The sequence below is a fragment of the Thamnophis sirtalis genome, unplaced genomic scaffold (assembly GCF_051295495.1).
Source record: "Thamnophis sirtalis isolate CommonGarterSnake01/CBP01778 unplaced genomic scaffold, rThaSir2_p1.2 scaffold_1, whole genome shotgun sequence".
NCBI lineage: Eukaryota > Metazoa > Chordata > Lepidosauria > Squamata > Natricidae > Thamnophis > Thamnophis sirtalis.
This window is the reverse complement of record NW_028261381.1, coordinates 76485817-76513772: the sequence shown is the minus strand read 5'-3', so window position 1 is coordinate 76513772 and position 27956 is coordinate 76485817. Positions and strand designations below refer to the sequence as shown.

At 40.9% G+C, this 27956-nt stretch overlaps 1 protein-coding gene across 3 annotated transcripts in view; it reads left to right on the top strand.

Moving 5' to 3' along the window:
• DUSP8 (dual specificity phosphatase 8) overlaps positions 1-27956 on the top strand; it is a 111183-nt gene that overhangs the window by 65761 nt on the left and 17466 nt on the right. Inside the window, exon 1 of one of the 3 annotated variants that reach the window (XM_087716591.1) lies at positions 22928-23309. The exons of the other annotated variants lie outside the window; for them this stretch is intronic. Coding sequence (XP_087572717.1) covers positions 23192-23309 — 118 coding nt within the window. The 5' untranslated portion in view covers positions 22928-23191. Of the gene's footprint in view, positions 1-22927; positions 23310-27956 lie in introns of those variants that run through there. 3 annotated transcript variants of the gene reach the window in all.

Below are 27956 nucleotides of genomic sequence, written 5' to 3'. Positions count from 1 at the left end.
TACTGAAAATTTCCGCTACTGGTCCTCCAGAACTGGTCAGAAGCTGCTGAATACCACCTCTGATCTGAAGAGCTCTTGATTGGGAATGTTTGTTCTAAAGAGAGAGCTTTCCTTTCATTTTATGAAGATTTATAAGATCAGTATGAAAAAAAGCATATCCTATCATTATAGGAAAAGGCATAAAACAGAAACAAAATATTTTAGACTGAATTAAAAGTAAAATGATAAGGACCATTAGCAACCCGATAATTATGTTGCACATTGAGCAATCATTAACCTTTGAAGATAATGAAGAGTAGCAGGAAGCTTAGCAACCTTCTCTATGTGATGAGCATTTTTGTTTGCTAATAAATAACATGCATGCAAATCATCAGTGTGCTCAGGGAATTCAGCTAGTAGGGAGAGAATGAAGGTAGAGCTACTTATTTTAATCCAAATAGTTGTTACAATGGAGACTAAAGATTCTACTTGGCCCGGCCAGGTGTGGCCTTCCATTCTAGAAATACCTTTCTCTCAGTGCTGCTAACAACCTGTTAAAACATGCCAGAGAAAATGCTCTTCTTAATTTCTGGGGCTCCAAAGAGTAAAGAGAAAAAGTTAGTCTGGACAGAAGAAGGCGAATTAAAAAAAAAAAAAACTGCAGTAACCAACTGACTTACACTGTCAGTCTTTATCCAGAATTTATTGCTTTACTGCTGCTTTAATTTTTCTAACTCGCAAAATGTGAACCACAAATTAAACATCCATAGACACCACCAGGTTGAGTGGAAAGAATCAAGCAAAGTATGTGTGGTTACTTCCTCTTCATATGACAAAATAGGAATGACTTGCTAGCAGGGAAAGATGGGTGACAATATTGATTCAAAAAGACAAGGTACTGTATGTAATTCAGGAAGTTATATAGTTCTATTACTTGGCATTTTGTCAATTAAGTATCCTATTTCATAGCCAACCTTGGTTATTGCATCTTATTCCTAATCCAGATATCAACATACAAATTACCGGTATATACAGAAAAAAGAGGTATCTCTGCTGAGCTGCTGCATTCTTAGGCAGCCATTTTTTAAAAATAAAATCAAGTATATAATGTGATGTGTGTTTACTTATGAATAGCCATATTGGTAGCCTTTTGTCAATAAGGAAGGAATGAAAGCTCTTTCCCATTTCCAATATTTTACTGAATTTCTGTGCTAAATGTGGAGGGGGAGATTCCCTCCCCCCTGTCTGTATACTTAGTTTCTGCATTATGCACAGAGTTCTCTATCACACCTCGTATAACTTACTCTCTTGTGTGAAATTCTTTGTCATTTGCTTTTATCAGGCTAGTACTTAAAGTGAAAAGCTGATTTCCATAATGGAATAATTTCAAAACGTCTAATTAGAATCAAATAATTTGCAGTGGGAAAGCTCCTTTATGCTTTTGAAGTCATTGTCAGAATCAAGCTCACCTCAAAGGAGACTTCAATTTCTATATTTTCAAATGCTTAAGAAAACAAGGCGGCTTAATTTTTTTATGTAAGCTATGGCTGATCATAAAGTTAGATGTTTACGGTCTTTTAAATCATGGTTGCGCAGTGGTTAGAATGCAGTACTGCAGGCTAACTCACTGCTCACTTCAGGAGTTTGATTCTGAGCTTGCGTTGACCCAGCTTTCCATCCTTCCGAGCTGGGTAAAATGAGGACCCAGATTGTTGGGAGCAACATGCTGATTCTGTAAACTGCAGGGTTGTAAAGCACTGTGAAGCAGTATATAAGTCTAAGTGCTATTGCTATGTGTTATTGCCATTGCTGTTTGCTATGTTCCCTGATCAACATGTTAATCAGTGGATACTTCCCTCCCATTTTGAATAAAAATGCAATCTTAAAAGTGACAGAGAAGAGGAACAAGAAATATGATTTTCTTTTCTTCCTTGCACAGACAGGTTTGGAAACTAGGAGGCTATATTTTAAAGAAATCATAATTGGGCCTGAACTGCATGCTTCCCTTTATGCGTAGCGCGCTTGTGTTTGAATTTTAATGTGGATCACCTGTATCTTACATTATCAAAAATCTTTTTATCTTTTACTGCTGTTAGTATTCTAAAAATGAAAGTGGCAAAATATTCTGGTGAAAAGCAAGCAAGCAAGCACACAAGAGTAATTTTGATTTCATTTTCTTAGGTATGGAAGGATAACAAGATTTCAGACAGCTAAATTGATAGTTAAGCAAATGGGGATATATCCCGTGTAATGTGGCATCCCTTTCTCTCTTAAGCATACATCAAGAGAAAAGTTGCTGGAAGTCTATGTTTACCAAGTGTTCTCACCCACCACCCACCCACCCACCCACCGAGCTCAGAAATCCCCAGCTGGAGTTCCCCTTTTATCTGTGAAACTGGTTACCTTCTGAGAATTCCCCAGTGTTACGGAGCTGAAACACAGAGTGGCTTGCTGTCTCTTTTTTGACAGTGTTCATATCATATCTTAGGGGCCCACGTGTATCTGCATTATGGATCATGATACTATATAACAATGATGGCGAACCTATGGCACATATGCCAGTGGTGGCATGCAGAGCCCTCTCTGTGGGCACGTGCGTCATCGCCAGCTGCTCTTCTGGTTTCCATTGCGCACATGCATGCTGACCAGCTGGTCTTCACGCACACCAGAGAACTGGAAACCCGAAGACCAGTTGGCCGGTGCATGCATGCTCATTAGCCATGTGGTCTTTGGGTTTCCAGCACATGCGCATGCATTCTGGTTTTGGCACTCAGTGTGCCCATGCATTTCCGCACTAGGTGCCAAAAAGGTTCACCATCACTGACGTATAGCATATACATTTAATAATTACATATATGCATGCATATACCCATACACAAGTGTGTATGCCTCATAATATTTTTAAGATGCTTCAAGGCTTCCCTGAGTAACAAGCTGGTGCTGAAGTTCTCCAAGGAATTCAGTAGAGGTTGTTTTTTTATCAGAAGCACCCCAAAAGACTTATAAGAACTAGAAGGAAGAAAGCCTTTAGCTCTAGTGCAGTGGCCTTCAGCCTTTTGGGGACCAGGGACTGGTTCCCTGGAGAGAGGTTTTTCCGCGGACTAGAGAGGGGTGTGGTTTCACATGCTGTCTGCATCCTATAGATGGGGCTTCATTTGTTTCTTGCATGCTGCGGACCAGTGCCGGTCCATGGACCTGCTCTAATATGTATGAGTATTTTTGGATGACAAGAAGCAATGACAGAGATGGATAGTTGGATAAGACAAAGAAATCAAATTCTTCCTTCCTTTTGAAAATCTGCTTCTTGTTAAATAATATTTTGCCAAGCAAGCTCTGCTTGATGCCTCTTACTTAAAGGAGGAGAAAGCATGTTGATTTTAGATGAATTTTCTGATGTCACAAAAAGTGTTGAAAAAAACCAGAATGGAGCCAACATTTTTTCTGCATTACATACCAGTATTCTTTTCTTTACAGAACTGCTATTCCTGCAGAAGCCTGACTGTTCTTTAACCTCTTGATTCTAGAGCAACATCTGCAGCCCCTCCTTCAACACCTCTGTGTTTCTATTATAATTGACTTATCAGACATGTTGCCTGAAGTCCTCTTAAGTTCAAGCTGTCAGCAGCGATGGTGTCAAACCAACAGAGGCAAGATACTTGCACCAGTCTTTCTTCTCTTTGGAAGGGTGAAGAGTTGGCATGCTAGATCCAAGTACTAACATAATAGCTGCCTTTTGTGTGAAACCGCAAGGGCTTTTTTTCCTTGGTAGAGTATATGGGGTATGCATTGGCTATCTTTAGTAGGAATAGGAGAGAGATCTGCAGATGGAGGGCAGCAGAGCCATTCAAAAATAGATCTGGACTTCACTGTATTTGGAATTGATTATTAAAAGATGAACAACTCAGGTTTACACTTAGTTAATAGAGTTTGGTGATGTTTAGTCCCAAGAAAGTGTATGGATTTGAGTGAAACTTTTCTTGAGACAATTACTTCTCCTTTCTGGCCTGCTAGCGGAAAGTATTGATGGAGCGGAGGGTTTTTGGCAGTGAAATCTGAAAACTGAAACATTTACTGTAGACCATTTATCTGCAATTGACTTAAAGTACTACATACCGCTCCTTGTGTTGGCCCAAAACAATGCAAATGTTAGAATTTGCTACTGTCTTTGCATTGCCAATTCCTGTCTTGCTAATTCAACACTCTGTTATCCAGATTTGCAGGTATGCAGGTAGTGATAGACAAATTGGTTGTTCTTCTCTTTTGACTTATAATATCATGCTCCTCACCTTCACTAGACATCTGTCTAGTAAGACAACATCTGTCATTCATGGGCTGCAGCAAGAATAGGGTGGGTCTGATATGGTTCTCTCATGGAATGGCAGGATTCCATTTTGATTCTTCTTGGCTACCTTCTCTGATGTTCTTGCCATTTGGACACCTTGCAAAATAATAGAAATGAAGAAACATACAGAAATGTTGTTGTTGTGGGAAAAATAGGAGGAAGATGTGTTGGATAAGTTCTCTGCCTTGAGTTATTTGTAAAAATAAGGCAGGATACAAATAAATAATACTGCTCCCAGTCACAAATTGCAAAACTCTCTCAATTACTTGAGCAGTACCAAACAAAGTCTAATTCAGGTAGTATAATCAGGTGCATAAAGAAATATAAGACTAGAAATATCCCCAAAGAGAAGAGAGAAAAGCCCCATCATTAGTGTGCAGATAGCTACATCCTACCAAGTTGGACTTTCTGTTGGGCATCTATGATACTTTATTTTTTAACTGGAGAAAGTGATTGACACGGGAAAAAAAATAGGAAAACGACAAATCAATCAAAACGTACAGCTTTTTTTTTATAGCTACAATGAGAAAAGTTAAAGGTGGTAAAGAATACTATTTTGAAGTTGTGCAGATTGTAGTCCAACAAATATATCCCCTTGTCTTTAATCAAATAAAATAATTGGAGTGTGTTCCCTCCATAGAGAGGAGATGATAGGTATGGTGCTGTGATGGGGAACCTATCGCATGTGTGCCAGAGGTGGCATGCAGAGCCCTCTCTGTGGGCATGTGTGCCAATGCCAGCTGGCCTTTGTTAGCACCAGAGCACCAGAAAATTGCCCGAAAAATGCCCAAACAATAGACTATTTTTTTGGGGGGGGCATTTTTTCAGGTCATTTTCAAGCTCTTTTTAGGGCTGCTTTCTGGGCTATTTTGGAGGCATTTTCAGGCTGGTTTTGGCCTGAAAAACAGCCTGAAAATGCCTCCAAAATTGCCTGGAAAAGGCCTGAAAACAGCCCCCCTTATGGTCAAAAAACAGACATGCGTATGCTGGCTAGCTGGTCTTCGATTTTTCTGGTGCTCCGGCATGCATAAATGCATATTTTTTATAAATGTGTATTGCATATATAAGTGCTTAGTAAACAGCGTATTCTCTGGATCAATTTATTTATATGCACTAATACTTTCCCTTTTTGAAGCTTGTGTATAGATTTGTCTTTGAGAAAGTCCTTTCAGTTCAGCCACACTAGCAAGTCTTAACAAGAGGAATAGTAACTCAATGAATTTGGAGTTTTTTTTCCATAGAAACTGCTTAGAATTATTTTGCATATGAACAGAGAAATACACACAGCAGGAAATAAAGATTTATTATTTATCTGATATATTATTTCTCTCATATGTTGAGAGCAAGAGAGATAGGGAGGGAGGGAGAGAGAGAGAAATCTACTCTATGCTCTACTCTTTAAACTCAAGGTTGCAAAGTCAACACAAGGACAGAAAATCACAGGTCTTTCTCAAATGTTTTTTGGAGATTGGGGAAAGGAATGATGGTAGTTTACACCAGTGGTCATCCGTGGACCACTGGTGGTCTGCAAGAAAATTTTGGTGGCCTGCAGAAAAATTATTTGTATTTTTTATATTGCATTAAATCAGAGGTCCTCAAACTATGCCCCCTGGTATGTTCAATGAATGTTTGTGTTGCTGTGGGTTGGAGGGGGGAAGAAATTTCGACTTGGGGTCTGCTTCAGCCTCCTGGTGCGGAGCTTTGGGTGAAGGCTGGAGGGAAGTGCCACTGGTGGCGAAGAGCCAGAGGGCCTTGTTCCAGTGGGACTGCATCATGGCCCACTGAGCGTCCAGGCACCGGTACCTGGCCTTGCACTTACGCAGGTCTTCTCTCTGCTTGGAAAGTCTATGCTCATAGTCCTCAGGTGAGACGCTTCTACTGAGCCTCCTTTTCGGTCAAATCCAATTTGAGCTGAGCTGTTTTGCCAACTCTTTCTCATGGTGGATGCTTAGCTCCAACAACTGTTTCCTGTTGGGGCCTGAAGGAGCCCGGCGGGGAGGTGAGGAGTGACTGGGAGGGGCGAGTAGAGCCTGGCGAGGCACCCCTTGATGTGAGTGACATCGAGTTGACCACACTCACTCAGTCACATGACCACTTAGCCACGCCACCCAGCCGGTCATTAGGCACATCATATTAGTGGTCCATGGGATTTAAAATTATGAATTTAGTGGTCCTCGAGGTCCAAAAGGTTGGTGGCCCCTGGTGTACACTATGATTTCTTATTTCTACAAGGTAGGAACAAAGGAATGGATCTCAGGGTGAAAAGCAAACCTTGAAAGCCTCTTCGTTTACCTTGGACATTTTCTTCATTTGCAGCTAACTAATAACTCTAAAATTGAAGATGTTCCAATGAGGTTTGCATTTTCTGCCCAGATAATCAATATTAAGTCAGACGTAGTTACATCTGATAGACTTACAGTAGTACGAGTATTGTTTATATGGTGATTGATACAAGGAAGCCACTTTTTTTTCTTATTCAACAGCACACAAATCTAATTCACTACCACCTCCTTCATGTTCCTGCCGCTGCATGTTTTAATCCGTATTTGTTCGTGATGAGACTGTGCAAGTGATCGCTTGGCAGGAGAATCTCTTCTCATGGCTCTCGCTACAGCTTCCCCCAAAGTCTTCAGGCAAGTGCCTGGTTGCTGGGCGCTTGTGTCATGTTTATGGCTCTAAATAGGACTCTGAATGATTGGCATAGCATCCCATACAAACGCACATGTGTTCAGGAGCAGGAATGACTGGCTGTGGATGTTAGCTATTTTTAAATGGTTGTTGAAGTGTTTGGTGAGAAGATTATTGCTACAGCAAGAGCTGTGGTAGTTCAGAGGACTGGCTAGCTGGAGGGGGAATGTGGGCTGCCACATGGTGATCTGAGCAAGGTTGCTGTATTTTCCAAAGTCACACATCCAGTTTCAGCATGGTTTGAAAGACTTGAGCAGTGGAACTTGTGTCAAGTCCTTCAAACCGTGCTGAAACTATAGGTTATAGGTTATAGGTTTATTATTTATAGGCCGCCCTTTTCCGTGAGGGGACTCAGGGCGGCTTACAATGTATAGGGAGGGGAATACAAAACAGTAAGACATAAACAACACATAAGTAAAAATAGAACACAACATTCATTCATCATTCGGGTGGGGACGGATTACAATCTTTATCCCCAGGCCTGACGGGATAGCCAGGTCTTAAGGGCTGTGCGGAAGGTCTGGACAGTGGTGAGGGTACGAATCTCCACGGGGAGATCGTTCCAAAGGGTCGGAGCTACTACTGAAAAGGCTCTCCTCCGCGTAGTTGCCAGTCGACATTGACTGGCGGATGGAACTCGGAGGAGGCCTAATCTGTGTGATCTAATAGGTCGTGAGGAGGTAATTGGCAGGAGGCGGTCTCTCAAGTACTCAGATCCACTACCATGGAGGGCTTTATGGGTGGTAAGTAGCACCCATGACTTTAGGTCATTGTCACCCAAAACACAACAACTTCCAAAAATCTCAGTTTTTATAAGAATATAAATAACAGAGTTGGAGGGGACCTTGGAGATCTTCTAGTCCAACCCTTGCACAAACAGGAGACCCTATACCAGGTGGTCACAACCTTAAACACTCAAAAAGCCACAAAGGTCCTAAACGGAAGTCGTCCGTTCAATTCTGGAGCCGACCGGAAGTCCAGTTCCCCCATCATAGAGTCTCCTCCTAGCGCGGCATCCTTTTTCCGCTGCTGACCGGAAGTCCAGTTGCCCCTCAATAGAGTCTCTTCTTAGTGTGGCATCCTTTTTCCTCTACCTGTCCTAACCGAAAGCCCTACCGATTGTGGTGCCGACCAGCGATGGGGAGTCGCAGCAGAGGGATGAAAAAACCACATGCGGCCTCCAGAGCCGCTGTTTGCTGACCCCTGCCCTATACCATTTGAGAATAAAATAGAATAGGATAGAATTCTTTATTGGCCAAGTGTGTTTGGACACACAAGGAATTTGTCTTTGGTGCATAGGCTCTCAGTGTACATAAAAAGACAAGATATATTCATCAAGAATCATAAGGTACAACACTTAATGATAGTCATAGGGTACACATCAGAGGTGGGTTCCTACCAGTTCGCACCTATTCGGTAGAACTGGTTCGTCAAATATACCGAACCGGTTAGAAGAGGTTCCACCAGTGGACCCAGAAAGCAGGCCACACCTACAGAAGAGGTTCCAAAAAAATTTGAAACCCACCACTGGTCCTTGGATATGATTATTCTACACTATCATGCTCATATTTATAAAACTCAGTGCCTCTGTGAAAGGTAAGGATGACTACTGCGTTTGTGGTGCAATCAGAACATTGCATGTGTTGAAGTTGTTTTAATGCAAACCAAAGATGCCTTTTAAAAAACAAGTTTACATCATATTCTTATGCATGCCAGTGCTGTGTGTGAGGTAATTTAAGGTGGTTCTGACAAGTGTCGTCGGCATCTTCATATCGGGTCACATGGCTGGCAAGCCACTCCCATCCAGTCACATGGGCAGCAAGCCACTCCCACAAAGGAGGCCACACCCACAGAGTATGTTCAAACAATTTTTGAAACCCACCACTGGTACAAATAAGCAATCAGGAAACAACATCAATATAAATCGTAAGGAAACAAGAAACAAAGTTATGTCCTGCAGTCATAAGTGGGAGGAGATGGGTGATAGGAAGATGATGATGAGAAGACTAGACAAATGGAGACAAATGGCTGTCCAGTCTCTTCTTAAAAACTGATGCAGCACTCACAACTTCAGGAGGCAAGCTGTTCTACTGATTAATTGTTCTAACTAAGGAAATTCCTGCTTAATTCTAGGTTGGATCTCTCTTTGATAATCCTCCATCTGTTACTTCTTGTCCTGTTCTCAGTTGCTTTGGAGAATAGGTCGTTCCTCTCTTCTGTGCCACAGCCCCTCATATATTGGAAGATTGCTATCATGTCACCCCTAGTCCTTCTCTTCATTAGACTAGCCCATTCTTTGTAAGCTTTAGCCTCCAGTTCCCTATTCATCTTTGTTGGTCTTCCCTGCACTCTTTTGAAATTCCAGGAGTCTGTACATCCGAAAGTTGCCATATATGAAACAAGTACTGTAAAGTGAGACATTTCTGATGAAATTGAATTCTTGTGTGCCTACGTGCGCCCTAGCATGCAATAAAGAAATAAATCAGTGGCATGGAAATATTTGATTAAAGCAGGGTCAAAATCAACATAGCCTGATCTTGTGCGTTCCCTAGGAGCAAGTTTTATTTCAGGGGGAAAATGAGGCTTTGCAACAGTTCAATTCAGAACCCGGGTGGTTAGGGAGAATTCTACTGTACATTCCCGTGATTTTAAAAAATGCTGCAAGGAGATTGCGCGTGCATTTCCTTCTCTCTCAATCAGAAACCTGTGCTAAGGCCTCTCATTTCCTTTCTGGAGCTTTTCATCTGGCGCCGATATACTTGTGAGCTCATCTTCCCCGCTCTTGAGTTTGTACCAATTCTGAGAAGAATGTTTAGATTTTTCCAGCCTTCTTTCTAAATTTGGAGCAGCCATTTACACTCATTATTTGGAAAGAATGTGGCCCAGCAGTAATTGATGAGAGATCTCTTCCTTACTCCCAGCTCGTCTGCAAGCACATTGCCTTTGACAGATCTGGCCCGAATCCCAGGCTGCTTGCAGCCCTGCAGGGCCGTGTAGCAGGCCTGTCTCATTCACAGCCATATCATGCATGCCCATTTTATTTTCACTCTATTTCTATACCCTTGGCAAGTCAGCTTATTTTTTTTCCTCTTGTGAGATACAGAAGTGTGTGTGTGTGTGAGAGAGAGAGAGAGAGAGAGAGAGATGGAGGGAGGGAGAATCGGGAAATAAAATACTTAGGAAAGGTTGCTACATTCAGCTGTGGAGAAATATTCTCATACTCATCCAACAAGTCAGGAGCTAATATTTGTGCCAGGCCATTTAACATTTCCATTTGTTTATGCTGGTTTGCTTAATGGTTCCTGGTAAATGAAGCAAAACAGGGTTCCAGTGTACATGCGTGTGTAAAGGAAATGGTTGAAGTGGTTACATCAGAGTATTTAGTTTATTTGAACATCCAGAATGAGACCATGGATGTTTTTGTTTGGAGTCTATTATGAAAGCTGTGTAGCAGCAGGCATGAGAGGAGAATATAGATTAGAAAGTGAAGAGTAAGTATTAAATCTGGGCTGCCTACCTGCCTGATTCATTTATGAGACAAGGTGCTGCCATCCCTTGTTCTCTGTATTGACTTCCAGTTGAGTTTGGTAGCTGATGAAATTAGATATGGATGATTAAGTGATTTGGGAGGAATATAGGTAAAGGTTCCTCTCACACATACATGCTAGTTGTTCCCTACTCTAGGGGGCAGTGCTCCATTTCTAAGCTGAAGAGCCAGTGCTGTCTGATGACAATTCCGTGGCTGGCATGACTAAACGCCGAAGGCACAAGGAATGCTTTACCTTCCCATCAAAGGTGGTTCCTATTTTTCTACTTGCATTTTTACATGCTTTGAACTGCTAGGTTGGCAGAAGCTGGGACCAGTAACGGGAGCTCACTCTGTTACACGGCGCTAGGCATCTGAACCGCCGAATTGCCAACCTTTCAGATCAACAAGCTCAGCGTCTTAGCCACTGAGCCACCGTGTCCCCTGGGAGGAATATAACCCTATTCAATACTAATTCTATGGGACAATGCTATGTAAAGATGTGGAGTGCAATCTTTGGCAGAGGCACAACTACTTGAGACCTTCTGTGTTTGAAGATACTACAGAACATATAGGCATAGTCGTCAACTTAACAATCGCAATTGAGCCTGGAGTTTTAATCGCAAGTTATTGCGGCCATAAATGGAATCATCACATGACTGGACTCGATTTTACAGTTGTTTTTAGTTTGACCATTAAGCAAATCAAGTGGTCATGAGTCTGAATCTAGCTTATCCAATGGACAGTTTTGCCATTTTTCAGCAAGAAAATGTCATAAAATGTGAGCATGTGACTTGTGGGATGCTGCAACCTGTCATAAATGCAAACCCGGTTGGCAAGAACTTGAAATGCAATAATGTGAACACAGAATGCAGTCATAAGGATGGGTTGTAAGTAACTTTTTTTGAGTCCATCATAACTTTGAACAGACTCTAAATGACTTGTTGTAAGTAAAGAACTACCTTATTCATTTTGGTGTGTGGATTTTTAGAGGAGGTGTGGACATTAAGATTACACTAAAGGAAGGTGTAATGGGGAAAAAATGGAATTCTTGGTCTAAAACAAGCTCTTGAATTTCCATAGAAAACCCTACTAGTAGGATTTGGGACAAATGGATTTTTTTAAGTACGTAAATAGGATACAACTTGCATTAATATTTTTAACCCTGTTCCTTAATAACTGTCTCAAATTGAATATTAGATGTTCTGCAGAAGCACCATAAGTGCCGCTTCAGCTGGATGTTTGACAAAGCGCACTTTCCCATTGCACTGTTTCCACTCCACTCACAAAGCACTTTGCAGCCATCCTGCAATTATGTTGATGCCCTAGAACCACTGGGGACCTTCGGGGGGGGGGGGGACTTGAATCAGGCAGTACTTATCTCCGGCTGATCATTGAATATCAAAAATGGTTTTCCCTTCAGCGCATGCTACTACTCTTGAGTTCTGAAGCAGCAAAAGCCTTTACCTTCATTCCAAATGGAAGTACTTATGTTCATGCATAAAACTTTTCAGTATGTATTACAAACCTTTGTTCACTATTTGTAAGACAATTGTGAACAGTGGCCAGGAGAGAAAACCTTCTGACAACAGAAGCATTATTCCTTTCTTGTATTGAAAAAGATTTTTTTTGCCAGCTGTGAGAATGTAAGGTCAGCATCCCTTCAGCCCACCTTCCCCCACCCATCCCATGTTTCTGTCCGTCATCACATGCTGCTATGGTGGCTGAAGCTGGGGAAAGATAGGCATCATTTAGAAATTCTTATCAAATGTGTTGAAGGAAACTGGAGGAGCTCTACAATATTCGATACAATCCGTAAAGGGGGCGTGCATAAGTGTACCAGCCAGAGGTGGGTTCCTACCGGTGCGGACTGGTTCAGTCGAATAGGTAGTAACTCGGCCTGCCATGCCCCCAAACTGCTTCTCTTGGCGGTGCCATACATACCACCATCTTGTTTTTTGCTTCTGTGCATGCGCAGAAGCATTTTTAAGTAATGCGCATGCACACATAGCATGCATCAAGTGTGCCCAGCACATCCCTGAGTGAACCGACAGTAGCAGCATCCGGAACCCACCCCTGGCACCAGCGCCTAATGTCCCTGTCCTACTGTCCCCATTTATTTGTAGCCATTTCTTTCAATTATACCCATGTTTATATTTATACCTGCTATCTTGTACATATTTGGCAAACTAATAAATACAAATACAAAAACATTCCATTATGGCTTGTTCAGAAAATCATCGAGAAAAGGAGGCAGCCATGAAACAACTCCTATAAAGTAAGCAGCAGCTCCAACAGTTAGTTAATAATTTTAAAGATTGGCTTATCCTTTCCTCGTCTGATAAGAAACCAAATTTATACTAGCTTGAAGGTCTAGACCCCAAATTACATGTAATTCTGGGAATAATGTTATAATATTCACTTACAATGCCAGCTTCACTTCAGTAGCATCATATTGCAATATTGCCTTTGCAGCAGAAGACTTACCATTGAGTGGAGAGATACAAATGATAATTTATTTATGCAAATAAAGGCTTGTTTGTTTCCTTTCTTGGAAATTACATAGAAGTGAGCTCAAGAGAGGTGGGGCACCATGGAATTGAATGCACTTGTATAGATTTGTCTATTCAGAGATCCAGCCCTGAGAACAGCCAGTTCTTTTATTAAAGGCTATTAACTGAAGTTCTTTCCATTCAATATTTATTTGTTTCATTTGTCTGAATTGCAAGTTTTCAACTGTGTTTTGGAAAATTGCCTGCTTGCACTGTCCAGTGGTCTGAAGTCATGCTAATACCCATGAAGGCTTCTGCAAATATTTTAGGCCATTCATTTTTTTTAAAAGACACAAAGGTCATCTGTTTGGTTAGATTAGCATATTGTGTCTCGGATTCTTATTTTAATAAATGATACATATTTGAAGAAAATTGATTTCTATCCAAGGTGAAGAAGAAACTCAAGATTTTGAGTAGCAAGTTAATAGGCTATGTCTGCTCTGAATTTCAGAGGGAAACAGTTGGCTAGAACTTACTGTATATACTCAAGTATAAGCCTAGTTTTTCAGCCCACTTTTTGGGCTGAAAAAAGCCGCCTCGGCTTATACTCGAGTCAGTGAAAAATTTGCCCGAAATGGAGGAGAAAAGGGGGCGGGGCCATGCCGCTGGGTGACGCTCGTGAATGGCCCAGCGCCCCTGTGAGTTTCCCCTCCCTCTGTGTCAGTTTGCCGCGCAGCATGCACCGCACCATCCCCCCTCCTCACGTTCTAATGTAATGCAGGGCTATCTTACGATTCCCCTTCCTCCCCCTCCTGCCGCTCTGCAACGATGTCCCACCTCCTCCTTGTTATGGCAAGCAGCCACATAGCGATGTCCCACCTCCTCTGGTACAGTGATCCAATGATAGGAATCACTGTGCCGTGTGTCATAGGAGGCGGGACATCATCATCACAGCGGGACATCAGCATCATGAGGTGAGTGAAGTATTTCATTGAATACACCAGTATTGTGTGATAATAATTTGTTATGCAGAGCAAATTTTTACAATGGCTACTGTATATTTAATGGGCACAGGCAGGCTGTATATGTTATTCAATGGGCAATGGCATTATTGGTATCTATTTTTATTTTTGAAATTTATCGGTAGCTGCTGCATTTCCCACCCTAGGCTTATACTCGAGTCAATAACTTTTCCAGTTTTTTGTGGTAAAATTAGGTGCCTCGGCTTATATTCGGGTCGGCCTATACTCGAGTATATACGGTAGTGCATTTTGCCTTATTTAAGGCATATTTCCGCAGGTCAGCTCTTCAATTTTCTTACAAGTCTGGGTTGAGTTAGAGAGTGAAATGTAATATGTCTCCAAGACGAACATGCTTCAGTAGAATGCCAGTGACTCTGCAATTAACCTTAAGCTTCTTTGTTCTATCAATTAAAAGATTGATTGATGATGTGCCATCGGGTCCTTTCGATTCCTAGTGACCGACCGATAGATTTTTCTCCATGACAATCTGTCTCTAGCCTGTTCTTTTGAAGGTAGTCATCATTGCCACTGTAACTCTGTCTATCCACCTTGAGGTAGGTAGTTCTCTTCTTCTCTTTCCTTCGACCTTTCCCAGCATTAGAGCTTTCCCCAGAGTCCTGGGTCTTTAGATAAGGTGTCTAGAATAGGATAATGTGAACCTGGTTATTAATGTTTTTTAGTAAAAAAACTGTGGTTTAGTTTGCTCAGTTATCCATTGTTTACTTGACTATCCGGGCTATTTCTCAGGAGTCTTCTCCAACACATAGCTGCTTTTCCACTTCCATTGATCATCTCAGGGAATATAGGATTTGTACAATTTGTTGGTCTCCATCTTCTATCTTTTTTTTCCTGCCCATTCCTCTTATCTTTTTCTTTCAAGCAGCTTTGAGAGAAGGATGACTATATGAAGAATTGCACCTTCTTTTTCCTTCTTTCCTTTCTTTTCCTGGATCTTCAGGCTGAGACCTACCAAGAAGACAGATATATGTTTTCTTGCTGGCACATTTTAATCCTCTTGTCCATTTGAATTAGAACTGTAAAGGACAGAAAGTGTGAGGATGGCTGGCTGGCTATGCTTGCTGGCAGAACTTGGAACCTCATTCACAGTGAGTGGCCATTAAGAGCCATTAGAAGCCAAAATTGTAGATGTTTCTGTGTGCTCCCTTCAGGAAAAAAAACCAGGGCCAGGTCACGTGGTTGGTGAATTGTATTCCAGCCTTGCATTCTGGCATTGAGTTTGGTAATGCTATCATCCGAAAACTTGTTTTCCTGATTTTATAATTATTCTTTGGAATGCACTGCCACCCACTTTCTTCTCCTACAGCTTTTGTAACAATTGGACCAAGAACAAAAAAAAAATGTGGAAAGGAGAAGTGAAGAAATACTCCACAGGACTGAAAACACAGAAAGTTTAAAGAATAAAATGATGTTACTCTGTAGTTGATTTCTGAAAGACAAAAGGGAATTTAGGGAATAATAATGTAAGAAATTATCCTCGGATTGATCAAGTTGACATCATGTTCTCCTTTTATAAACCTGCATTTATTTTTGATAAAACACTCTTTTCCTAAGGAAAAAGAAAAGAAAATTATTGTTGCAAGGAAGGAAATAGTAACTTTGCCATACAATAGGTAATACATTCCTAACCAGAATGGCTTCATATCCTGTCATCTCCACCTATCAAAACTGTAAGATTTGCAAAGCAGGTTTTTTTTAGGGGAAACACCCATAGATGTGTAAATGCTCGCCCTTTCATTATAAACAGTTTAATGCATGTGAAATGTTTTTTTCATAAAAGGACTCAGCCATAATGCCTACATGGAATTTGAGGATTATTTTGAAAATAGCATCAGAAATCCATTCTCAAAAATAGAATGGAAACCGGTTTGCTCTATTTTTCCGGGTTAAAACTTTCGGTAGCAATTTGTATTGATCCTCTTAAAAATAAATTTCATAATAGGACTGTGGCACGACATATTGATTCATAGGTGAAGCCAGATAAATTTGGAAGTACGAGGGACAGCATCTTGGATTATCATATATTCCAACTGTTTAAATAGTGACTTTGTTTTCCTGGTTAGATTTTTTTTTTGGCCTGTTTTTCTCCAAATCCCAACCCACAGCTGACAATAATCAACCCCACATTTGTTACAATAACAAGTCTCATTAGAACACTGGTTCTAATCATGGAGTGAGGAGGTAGGAGGGTTCATTCAGCGTGGATGATTTCATCTGGAATGATGTCACTGCTAAGGAAAAACACTGAACTACCATTAAGCAGTTCAACCTTGGATTCTCGTCCTTGTAAATATCTGGATTTAAAGAGACAAAGCATCCTATCTAGTGCATTTAATCCTGGATGGGTTTTTTTTCTCTCTCCTGAACTTTGAATCACTGATTTATAAATGGAACTAGAAAACATTGAAACCCTGCTTAATAGATACTTAGAAATCTGCGGGAAAGGAAAGGAAGAATAAGACTATTAACCATAAGGGCTAGTAGCTTTATCAGGCCTGTTTGGCCCTCTTGTCACCTGTGTCCCACTACAATTTGTATAAATTACAAAACCAACAATACTTGGAAAATATAGGCTCTGGGTGTGGGTCTTGTCTTTTGTCCTTTAAAAACAGTTTCCTTGACCAAAAGGGCTGCCTGCAGTATTTTACACTGATTACTGCTGATTTTCTAGAGCAGGCGTGTCAAACTCACTTCGCCATGGCGATGTCATGTGACATATCAAGACCTTTTTCCCCCTTCACTAAACCGGGCATGGGCGTGGCCAGCGCGTGACGCATCCAACTCACGGACATCCCTGTTCTAGAGTTTTTCCATCTGCCAGTAATGAAGTTATTTAATGCAGCCAATTTACTAGGAGATGTCCAGAGTCTTCTCTGGTATAGTAACAGTTTTTTAGATGCCCAACTCCTGGTTTCAAAAACGGTGAATTTTGTAATCCCGATTCTTATCCAGAATTGAATGCTTCAGGTATAACTGTTCCAACCATGACTGGTGAAAGGATGTCCCTCCTCCCTCTTCTGTAATCTTTTAACCCCAGGTCCTTTTCTCAGGGATGGCAACCCGCAGACACCTGGAAAGTGTGCCTCCTCTGAAGCTTGGCTCCAGGCGTTAAAATGCTTTCTTGACCTTCAGAAAGTCCCTTAAGAAATGACTTCTGGGTAGCAGGAAGACTATGACTGCTCCCCCACTCACACACACATGCACACTGCATTGAGTTTAAAGGTTTTTAATCAAAGCACCAGTAGTTCCAAAATATATCACACATGACGAGCGCATCAAGTTGCCACGCTCAGCAAGACTGCAATGATTCCGGAGTTCTTGACAAGGCTCAGTCCACAATGTGTGGACACATTGTTCCAGCAAAACCCACCTTTAAATAGTCAACACTAGTACAGGAAATCCTCAACTTACAACAGTTCATTTAGTGACCGTTCAAAATTACAACGTCATTGAAAAATAAAACTCATCACTGTTTTTCACAGTTACAACCTTTGTAGCATCCCCAGTGATCACGTGGTCAAAATTCAGATGCTTGGCAACTGGTTCATATTTATGACCTTTGCTGTGTCTTGAGTTCATGGGATCCCCTTTTACGACAACCCTTGCTTAATTATGGCTTCTTAATTTATTATTAATTGGCTCCGAAATTTCTGCTACTAAGCAATTATAGTGTGATATCACAGGGCTGCATCACTTAGCAATGCCAATTTCAGAGGTCTCCATTGCCATTGTTAAGTGAGGATCGTTGCTTGTTAAGTGAGGACTTCACGTGATTATGACTTGCTAATTCCTTCTGTCTTCTAAAAAGCAGAGACATTGGTGAACCTGGTAGAAAGTTGCAATCAATGGGCAGCACGAGGGTGTGTGTGCTGCACCACAATGCAAGCATGTCCAGTTGAGGTGCTGTGGTGCTGTGTGGTTATAGGCAAAGGAGGGGTGCGGGAGGGTGCTGTGGAGTGAGGACAGGGAGGTGCTGCAAGTCTGCACCATAAGAGTACAAGTTCCCTGGGAGCAATTTGTGACCTTCTCTGCCGACTTCCCCGTTGCATGGAAGGTTGCAAATGATGATCATGTGACTGCAAGACACAGCACATGCCCTAAGTACAAGCCAATTGCCAAGTGCCCAGATTGCAGATACGTGACTTCAGGAATGCTGGGATGGCCAGAACTTCGAGGATCAATCGTAAGCATCATTCATTCAATGCTGGCCCAACTTCAAGTGGTCATTGAATGAGTCATCTATCGAGGACTATCTGTCCTTTGTCACTTCACTTACTACCATGATGTCAGTTTACTTACTATCATAATGTCAGTAGACATGGAATTTTGTCATATGGACAAAATTCTTGGAATTTGGAATTCTTCATATGGAAGCTATAATACAACTTTTTCCAGGTGATCTTCCCTCTAATTTATTCTGTGTTTCTGCACTGGCGCATGTACCAATCTGTTCTTTTTATTAATTCACCTGTTAATTGAATTAATTTGTTTTTGTAGCTTGGCAGGTCAAGTACCTGTTTTGGCAGCCTGAAGGGAGAGATCTTGTCCTCCTTGTTTTAACAATGTACTTACAAATCTGTGTGTTTAAGCACATGGTGCCCAGAACAGAGACTCCTGATGAAATTATTTTCTCACTTCCGGGCAGTGTCTTCATTATTCTAGGATCATAAAGATAATGCTGTTCCCTGACAGCTGTTTTCTGTGGGTCCCCATGACATGGATTGGATTAGTAAAATATACCCATTAACCCAATAAGGTTGGAGACCCCTGAAATGGGATAACAGGAACTGGGTTGCAAAATATGAACAACCACTGGGTGGCAGCAGACATTGAGGGAGGGGGGAGATAACTTGGTTACCATCTAGTTCTAGTAGTTCAAAGTTTTGCATACCTGATTTGGTAGCATTGCCCTGTACCAGTGGTGAAATTCACATTTTTTACTACCGCTTCTGTGGGCATGGCTTGGTGGGCGTGGTGTGGCTTGGTGGGCGTGGCTTGGTGGGCATGGCGGGGGAAGGATACTGCAAAATCTCCATTCCCACCCCACTCCAGGGGAAGGATACTGCAAAATCTCCATTCCCACGCCACTCTGGGGCCAGCCAGAGGTGGTATTTGCCGGTTCTCCGAACTACTCAAAATTTCCACTACCGGTTCTCCATAATGTGTCAGAACCTGCTGGATTTCACCCCTGCCCTGCATTGTTTAGTTGTTTAAATCTCGTGCCATTTGGTCTAGTTCCAAAGAAAGTACAATTGCCACTTTCCTTACAGGCAGTATGGTTAGCTTGGCCGAACGTGGTATTAAGTGGATTTTATATTGTACGAAAGCTCTAAATGTGACTCACAAACCCAATAGTTTAAAATCACATGGCATACTAAGCCAAAACTGAAGAAACGACGTTAGTTCAGGATCAGATTTCTTCACCATCACTATTTTTGTTAATAGCATAGGTATTAAAAAAAAAAGAAATTCTGTAGGAGAATGGGGATGTAGAGTTGCCTCTGTCTGTATTTGAAGTCATGAATGCAGAAAGTAGGATTTCTCAGTGCTTTGCTTTAGTTTCAAAAAGTGTCAGCAATGTATTAAAACAGATGTGTCTGTTTTCAGGATCCCTGTTTGAATGATTCACCAGCAGGTGCTGTGTTTGTGCTCTTGTGCATGCCAAAGCACCTTTTTGGAAATGAATTCTAAACATTATGCATTCCTGTTAGAGGAAAAGGAAGAGGCAATTCAGAAAAAGGGGCCTTAAAGGACAAATAATTAAGACATGCAGTCCAGTGATGCGTATACTAGTTTTCAACAATCCAGTGTCCATCACATATTTTCTACAGGTAGTCCTGGACTTACAACCACAATTGAGCCCAAAGTTTATGTTGCTAAGTGAGACATTTGTTAAGTGAGTTTTGCCCTATTTTATGACCTTTCTTGCAACAGCTGCTAAGTGAATCTCGGCAGCTGGTGTTAGTAACACAGTTGTTAAGTCAGTCAATAGGTTGAGAAGGTTGGACTTTACAGATTTTTCAGATTCTTCCAATCTTATCTAGATATGTCAGTGTGCACATGTGGTCCTTTGTGTTCTCTACAGCCGTGTGTGTTTGTGTGTGTGTGTGTGTGTGTGTGTATTATGCTACAATTATGTCCTTTGGCCATACTGAAAAAAACTTGCAAACGCAACACATCTGGAGACCAGAAAAGCACATCCAAAGCAATTATTAACTGCAGCTTGAAGAAGAAGTTTATCATTTGCTTCACAGAGATGCCAACAAATCTGGGTCTCTCTTTATGCAAAATATGTTCAGTAACACTGAATTTCTGACTAGACCACTGGTGGGATTCAAATAATTTAACAACTGGTTTTCTGCCCTAATAGCCAGTTGGGTAGGCGGGGCTCAGTGGTCACGTGACTGGGTAGGTGTGGACAACTCAACGTCACTCCCGTCGATGAGTGCTTCGCCTTAGCTCTTACAATGTAATCAGGGTTAACCGGACAGACAGTTTCTGTAAGCAGGTCAACAAAGATGAGGCTAGAAACAGCACCAGAATGTTTGCTTCCTGCTTTCCTTACAGGATTAGCCCTGTAAAGTGGGGAAAAAACAAAAGGAGATTTCTTCCAACAACCGGTTCTCCAAACTGCCTGGAAAGTTACTAACCGGTTCTCCCGAATAGGTGCGAACCAGCTGAATCCCACCACTGGACTAGACCTAGAACTGACAATTGGATTTAGACTCCAGGTCTTTTAATACATTGTTAACTTTAGATAAGATGCTGTGATATACTTGCTATCTTTGGAGCTATCTCCTTCTTGTATTCATATCACAAATATGGTCAGTTTTTCTTCCCATTCATAATAGAGTCAACCTTGCCAGATTTCCCAAATATTTAAAGATCTGAATAAATCTCCAGATACAGGTGTTGGGAAATTAGCTGGAGCCCATAGAATGTTCTAGTTTGCTAGGTTGGTTTTTACCTTAGTGGTCATTAAAGATTTTACATATTGGTTTGTTTTCTGTTGTTATTTTGTGTAGTATTTTTATCCATTCATAATTGCCAGGAGTGACTATGGTGAGATGGGCGATTATATTAATTGGAGAAAAATATAGAATAATAAGAGTGCTGTTCTACAAATGTGGCACAACAACTTAAAAAAAATTGTGGCTTCTTATCTTGCTTGCTTTAATAAGAATGTGTCTGAGGATGTGTCTCAGCTAAAGATACCAGTTGATAAATACGTCAGTTCATTACTTGTAGGAAAAAAAATGGACCTTAGATTAAATTAAGACTGGAAGTGCTTCAAATATCCAAATTTCAATCTTGAGAAATCAAGGAATTAGCATTAAAAGCCATGTTGTATTCTCAGATACATACTTGTCAGTAAAGACTTAGTTTAGCTTTTTGTGCTGAGATGGCTTGCAATACTTGTAAATTCGGGGATTGAGACTTGATTTTGGTCTTTCAGGTTGGATTTAGATTGAGGAAGATTGCGTCATTGCTAAAGTTCTGCAGGGTGGCAATCCTTTCAGTCATCCTTTCAGATGAGTTTCTGTTTGAGACACGCTAAGATGATTCACCTCAGATATGAATTTTTATGCAGAGTGTATTGAGAAGCTTTGGGATAATAATCTCAATCAATAAAAATGTATCTGTATATAGAATTTGGTGGATACTATTACATGTAGGTACCATACTTCTAAATGCATCTTTTAAATTTCCACCTGTGTATTTAAAGGAAGTCATACTGACCAACCGGTCAATCTGGATGAGGCTCATAAATGAGCCAGAGGGGAGAGAATTCATTGCCTCAGTTTGTGTCCTGATTAAAAGTGCCCTAAAAGGAAAATGCAGTTGAGATGCAAATGCTTTCCTAGCTTAGAGTATATCCAGACCAGCATTCCTGCTTCTTTTTCTTCTTTTTCTTTTATTGTTTAAATTATGCTCTCATTGTCCTGGAAAAAAATACCAGCTTGTTTTCAGTATATATCTTATGTAGTACATAGTTTTGGAATGTAGAGGAGAAAAGGACTTGATTATAGCTGTTGGAATATTTGAACAACACATTGATATAAATTAGTCTAACACTCCTATAATTGGAAAAGGGATGGGATAGTGGACAGTACACCTGTGTGCAGAGCAGAATTTAAGATTTGTGACAGAGAGGGAAAAGTGAATGTTGTACAGCTGGGAAACACTAACGATTAAGGCACCAGACTAGAAACTAGGAGGCTGTGAGTTCTAGCCCTGCCTTAGTCAGGAAAGCTGAATGGCTCAAGCCCAGTCACTCTCTCTCAGTCCAACACACCTCACAGAGGCATTGTGGAGAAAATAGGAATATTGGCTATGTTTGCCACCTTGAGTTGCTTATAAAAATAATAAAGATGGTATGTTTTAATTTTAAAAAAGAATAATAAATAAATAGCACTGAAGAGTACACTGGAAGCTGTTAGTTTGAATGGACTCGTCCAGGCGAGCTAGCAGACAATTACGCCACGCTTTCGTCGGTGCTTTGGAACGTGCAGCAAATGGATTAGCTGAACCGCACCATACTCGAACGCTCCCAGTATCGCTACAAATATATTAAATTGTCAGAGCTAAAGAGACTTGAGCTTATTCATCTTGCCCTTACCAGCTGCTGTTTGTGGCATTTTGGAACAAGAGCCGGAATCAGAGGGAGGGGTGGGGAAAAAAATGGGATGTTGTCTCTTTAAGCAGCTGAGCAAACCATATGCCAATAGCGTAGCTCTTGAGTTAAACTGCATGTCTGTGTGCTGAGTAAGGAATGTGGTTGCATGCCTGACCCGTTAGCTATGACTGCTCCTTGGTGGATCGGCTGTTGCTCATGTGCTGAGCTCATTCAGGCTCGCTGGAGTTGGCGCTGTGCATACACAAGGGGCGAAGTCAGGAGGAAAATAATCCTGCCGAGGAGGAGGAGGAGAAATATTTTTGTCCGATTACCTTCCTCTTTCCCTTTTTAATTTCTCCTCAAAGCTGGATCGGTGGGTGCCTCAGGCTCTCCCTTTCCCTTATTTTGGAAAGAGGAGGCTTTCTACACCCCCACCCCCCCCATCAACAGCTGTTGTTTGGCGAGGGCAGGGGATAACTCTGGGAAAGACGCAATCCAGCTGCCTGGATGCCTTTGGATGTTATGATTGCTTCCTCTGAGGACCAGACCTGGCCAGACATGCACAAGGGGCAGATGAAGCTGAAAATCAGGGTCAGGCGAATGAAGGAAAGCAGAGACATACGAGGTTGGTCTCCGGGATTATTACCCTTTTTTTAAAAAAAGGCAGAGGTGTGCATGAAAAGTGAATGGAAAAAAGAAAGGAGTGGGGCATGGAGAGCTTGCTTAATATCGACTGTGTGCTGGGGAAGGAGGCAGGTTGAAAGCTGACATCTTGCACTTTTAGGATTGGGAGAATGTCTGCATTAGGTATGTGATGGTTGGGTACAAATGCCCATTGTTCCCTTGGGTGTGCAGATGCAAGATATGAGCAGCAATCCTAAGTATGCTCCAATATTCTTCTAAAGAAATACGATCTGAATTGGGTTGGCACTGTGTGGCAAAATAAACATACATGTATATCTAATACATTATATACACACATGCATACACACCCACATTTTGGGAAATGTGCTGATTGTTGCTGTTTGCTGCAAAAAGACGGTGTGAGAGCCAGTGGGCATTTAGTGATGAGGACTCTTAGATTTTGATTTTGATTTAAGGAGGCTGGAACTTCCCCACCCCACCCCCCAAAAAAGCAAGCTTAATTTTGTAATTGTAATTTGAGACACGTTAAAACAGGAGTGCAAAGGAAAGATCAGAGAAGGAAAACAGATCTCTTATGTAATTCACCACATGTTCCTCTCTCCTGTATTCTCTTCTTTGGAGGTCACTGTCAAAAGGATGTGCAGATGGAGGGTGGGGTAGATGGCAGAAACAACAGATCCCGTGTTACTATCCTCAGCTTTGCATCCAGAATATTTTCTTTGTTTTCTTCCTATGACAGATAGCTTTCGGTCTCAAGAAAGATTCCTCAGCATGCCCATAATAGCTTATTATTTGCAGAAAGGGGTGGAAAGCAGCCTTTTAAAGATGTAGAGTGACCTACTTTACCAAGTGATGAGACAAGAGAGTTTCCCATCACTCTTGACGAAAATGGAAATTCTCCTACAATGCTTGACCTTTTTGTTTGTCTGGTTGTTGTTTTTTCAATATGTCAGGAAGGGCATAACTCAGAGATGGTGTCATTAGCAATAAGTCATTTGTGGTTATAACACATTTTTCTCTACTTAGAACCTGTAAAGCTGGTCTAAGTAAAACACATGAACCAGAGGGAAAATCTGGATCAACAGCACATAAACACTGGTTTTTCAAGGCTACCACTATTTCATATTGTTGCTTTTTCAGACTTTTTTCCCGTTTATACAAGCCTTTGGGGTCAAAAAGTAGAATAGAGTTGGCAAAAACTCAGAAAAAAATGTTATACATGTCTTTCTAAATTTTCTGCATATAATTGAAATTATCTGTTGGGCAGTCTGTGTACTCACTGGTGAAACAAAATGATTTCCTAATACAGCTGATATATTCTTCAAATTTCCTGGTTTTCGACGTTTACTGTAGCCATTGGAGGGCATCACATTGGAAAACACTATCCTAGGTTATTCTTTCTGATTAATACAGTCACATCTGTTTGCATCTGCATATATTTTCCCTCAGCAAGAGGAAAATTAGGCACCTAGAAATAAAATGCCTATTATGCTTGAGTATGAAAGATGACATTGACATTTGTATTGTATTGTGTTGTATTTGGATATCGCTTGGGAACACTGATTAAAATAGGTTTCCTATTCTTTCTGGTCCATGTTGGGATAATTAAGGAGTAACAATTTCTAATCTGTCAAATGGAAACAATTGATCTTTCTTTTTAAGTAGATAAGCATGGATAAATCACATAGAGTCAAAAAGAGAGAGGAAGGTATACTGATAATGATGTGCAGATGGAATCAATATGAAATTGCTTTCAAAAAGTCTGACTTGGAGAAGATAGAAATGGATGAGCCTTGAACTGCGGTACTGCAGAATGAACACTGATAGCATGGAAAGGGAGATCAACTGATGTGCCAGCACCCTGAAGTAGGAAGAGGCCAGATAGCAGCGATCTAGTAAGCCTTTATGCTGCATTACTAGCCTTTAAACAGAAGTCTAGTGTGAGATCCTAAAGCCATTTGAGAGCACAATATCAAAAGAAGCAGCTTCTGAAGAACATAAAAGCGGCTTATATATATATTTTCCCCCAGAATCTCTCTTATCTGCCGTTAAAAGGTCATGGTAAAACAGCAGATGTTCTCCTGGCTTGCACAAGGGAAGGCAGTGAGACTGCAAGAGAAATATGCAGAACATTCTCAGTGCCCTGGATAATACAAAAAAGGATATGGTGAAGAATTAGTGGAGCCGGGATGACCTAATGAAGCTGATATAAGGTGTGAGTTCCATTTGAGGTTAGTTGGCTTGAGGAAGGAAGCTAGTTCTGAGTTATGCTAATCCTATTATGGTGGGGAGCAGGGGAAATGATGCCAAATATCATTGCCCCATGCATGGTCTTAAGCAGTGAACTATTTCGGGCCTGATGCATCCCAGTCATCCTGTTCAATTCTGACTTAGCTATCCATCTTTATCCTGACCGCAGCAAGTTGCAAGTTGGGGAAAATTCATACAGCATTCTTGAGCAGGTTTTTTTTTTCCTTCTGGATACATCACCTAGTCCAACTTTAAGAATCAATTCAAAAGTCTTTTTTTTAAAAAATCCTAATGTAATAGTTTTCTCCTCTTTAAAAAAAACATGTTAAAGTCATGGTTTCTTAGAACATTAAAAGCAACATGAAAGCAAATGCATGTTATAAGCAGGAGAGTTAAATTCCAAGAAATTCCTTTTTTTTTGTCTTTAAATGTATGTGCCAAATATATTTTGCCGATAAAACCCAACCAAAATAGGGATTTAAAAGATTTTTTTTTAGCAATATTTTCTCTCTTCCTTTTCTTCCCATCACCTTTTGCTTTTATTTTCATCTGTTTTGGCTGTGGCTTATCCTGTACGTCCTCCTAAGCACACCTCTGCCTATCTCCATCCTCCCTTTCATTTCACCCCTACATCCTTAGCATGGGGAGGCACTGACCTGATTCATAATCACGTCGAGCAAAACAGTATATTTGTCTACATTCTCTTTTTCATTCTTCTTTTTCTTCTTCTTTTTCTTCTTCTTTTTCTTCTTCTTTTTCTTCTTCTTTTTCTTCTTCTTTTTCTTCTTCTTCTTCTTCTTCTTCTTCTTCTTCTTCTTCTCCTCCTCCTTCTCTTTCTCCTTCTTCTTCTTTTTCCTTCCTGCCTTTCTCCTTAAAATCTACTGTAGACAGAGGGTGGGGGAAAGAAGCAACAGTTTTCCTGAAAGATGCGTCACGGCTTTCTCCACTCCTTCAGCTAGATCAGAGCCATTTATTGATTGATAGATAGATTGATAGATTCACATAATTTGTATACCACCCTATTCTAAAGATTCCCAAGAAAAGCTTGTGTGTGTATTTTTTTTTAAAGCAGTGGGTTTTGCTGGTGACCAAAGCAGACAGCTTAAGACTGCTTTGTGTGGGAACAAAAGAAGCAAATTCTGGGCTGTTGTCTCACACTCAGGGGACTGAGTGGCAAGCAGCAGGCTCTTTAGCAAAAAAAAAAAAAAAAGAGGAAGCTCTCTTGTGAAGCACCCTGCAAGATTTTCAAAGGCTGAGTTCATTGTTGGCCCTGCTTATAAGAAAACATACAGAAACTTCTTTTAAGCAAGTGGCAGCTTCTCTCTCCCCCCCCCCCTCACTCAATCTTCTAATTAAGACAGAGATGCTGGAGGCAATATGAGGTCAGAGACTGGGGTCTTCTTAGAGACTTACAACAGGAAGTCCAACCTCCCCGTGTAGCCTCTTCCTGATCTTCCAAGAAGGCACCAGATTCATTCTTATAAAATTAAAAATGGAGGGAGGTATCTCTCCGCTCTCCTTTCTCTTTTTGACATTTGAAGAGTTGAGGGTTTTTTTTTTAACCTGCCTTCTATACATTGAATATATCATTCAAACATGTCACCTTTGTATTCTTGACAAAAATGCTTGCCTAGAAACACCCTCCCTTGATTCACCATGAAGCAATTAAAATATTTTTAATTATAGGAACGAGAATCTTAGATGCTAAATAACCTGAAATACAATCTTTGATCCACCTTAGCATTTTACAACTACCCAACTACAAACACCTGTATAGTGTATATTCCTTCTAAGACCAAAGTCTTTTAATTTAACTTCTGCACATATTTCATTAGTGTAGAGGACGGATATGTTAACACTGCTTGTATGAAATAGTTCATGCCTATGTTCTATACTTCATTGGAAATAAATACCATGCTGTTATTGAAGTGGATCATTCCCACTCTTTAAAAATCATGCACCTGGGTGATGAATGGTAGAAACAGGTCTTTCCATATATACAACACTAAATATAGTGTTGTATATATGTTGTATATAGGGCGGCCTATAAATAAATAAAACAAACATATAGTGGGACACGGGTGAAATTCAGCAGGTTCTGACATGTTCTGGAGAACCGGTAGCAAAAGTTTTGAGTAGTTCGGAGAACCAGCAAATAACACATCTTGCTGGCCCCAGAGTGGGGTGAGAATGGGGACTTTGCAATATCCTTTCCCCAGTAGTGAGGAGGGAATGGAGATTTTGCAGTATCCTTCCCCTGTCACGCCCACCAAGCCACGCCCACAGAACCGGTAGTAAAAAAAATTGAATTTCACCCCTGGTGGGACGGTTTATAATTTTGAACTCAGTGTGGGCTACTTTACTGTCTTTTAAACCA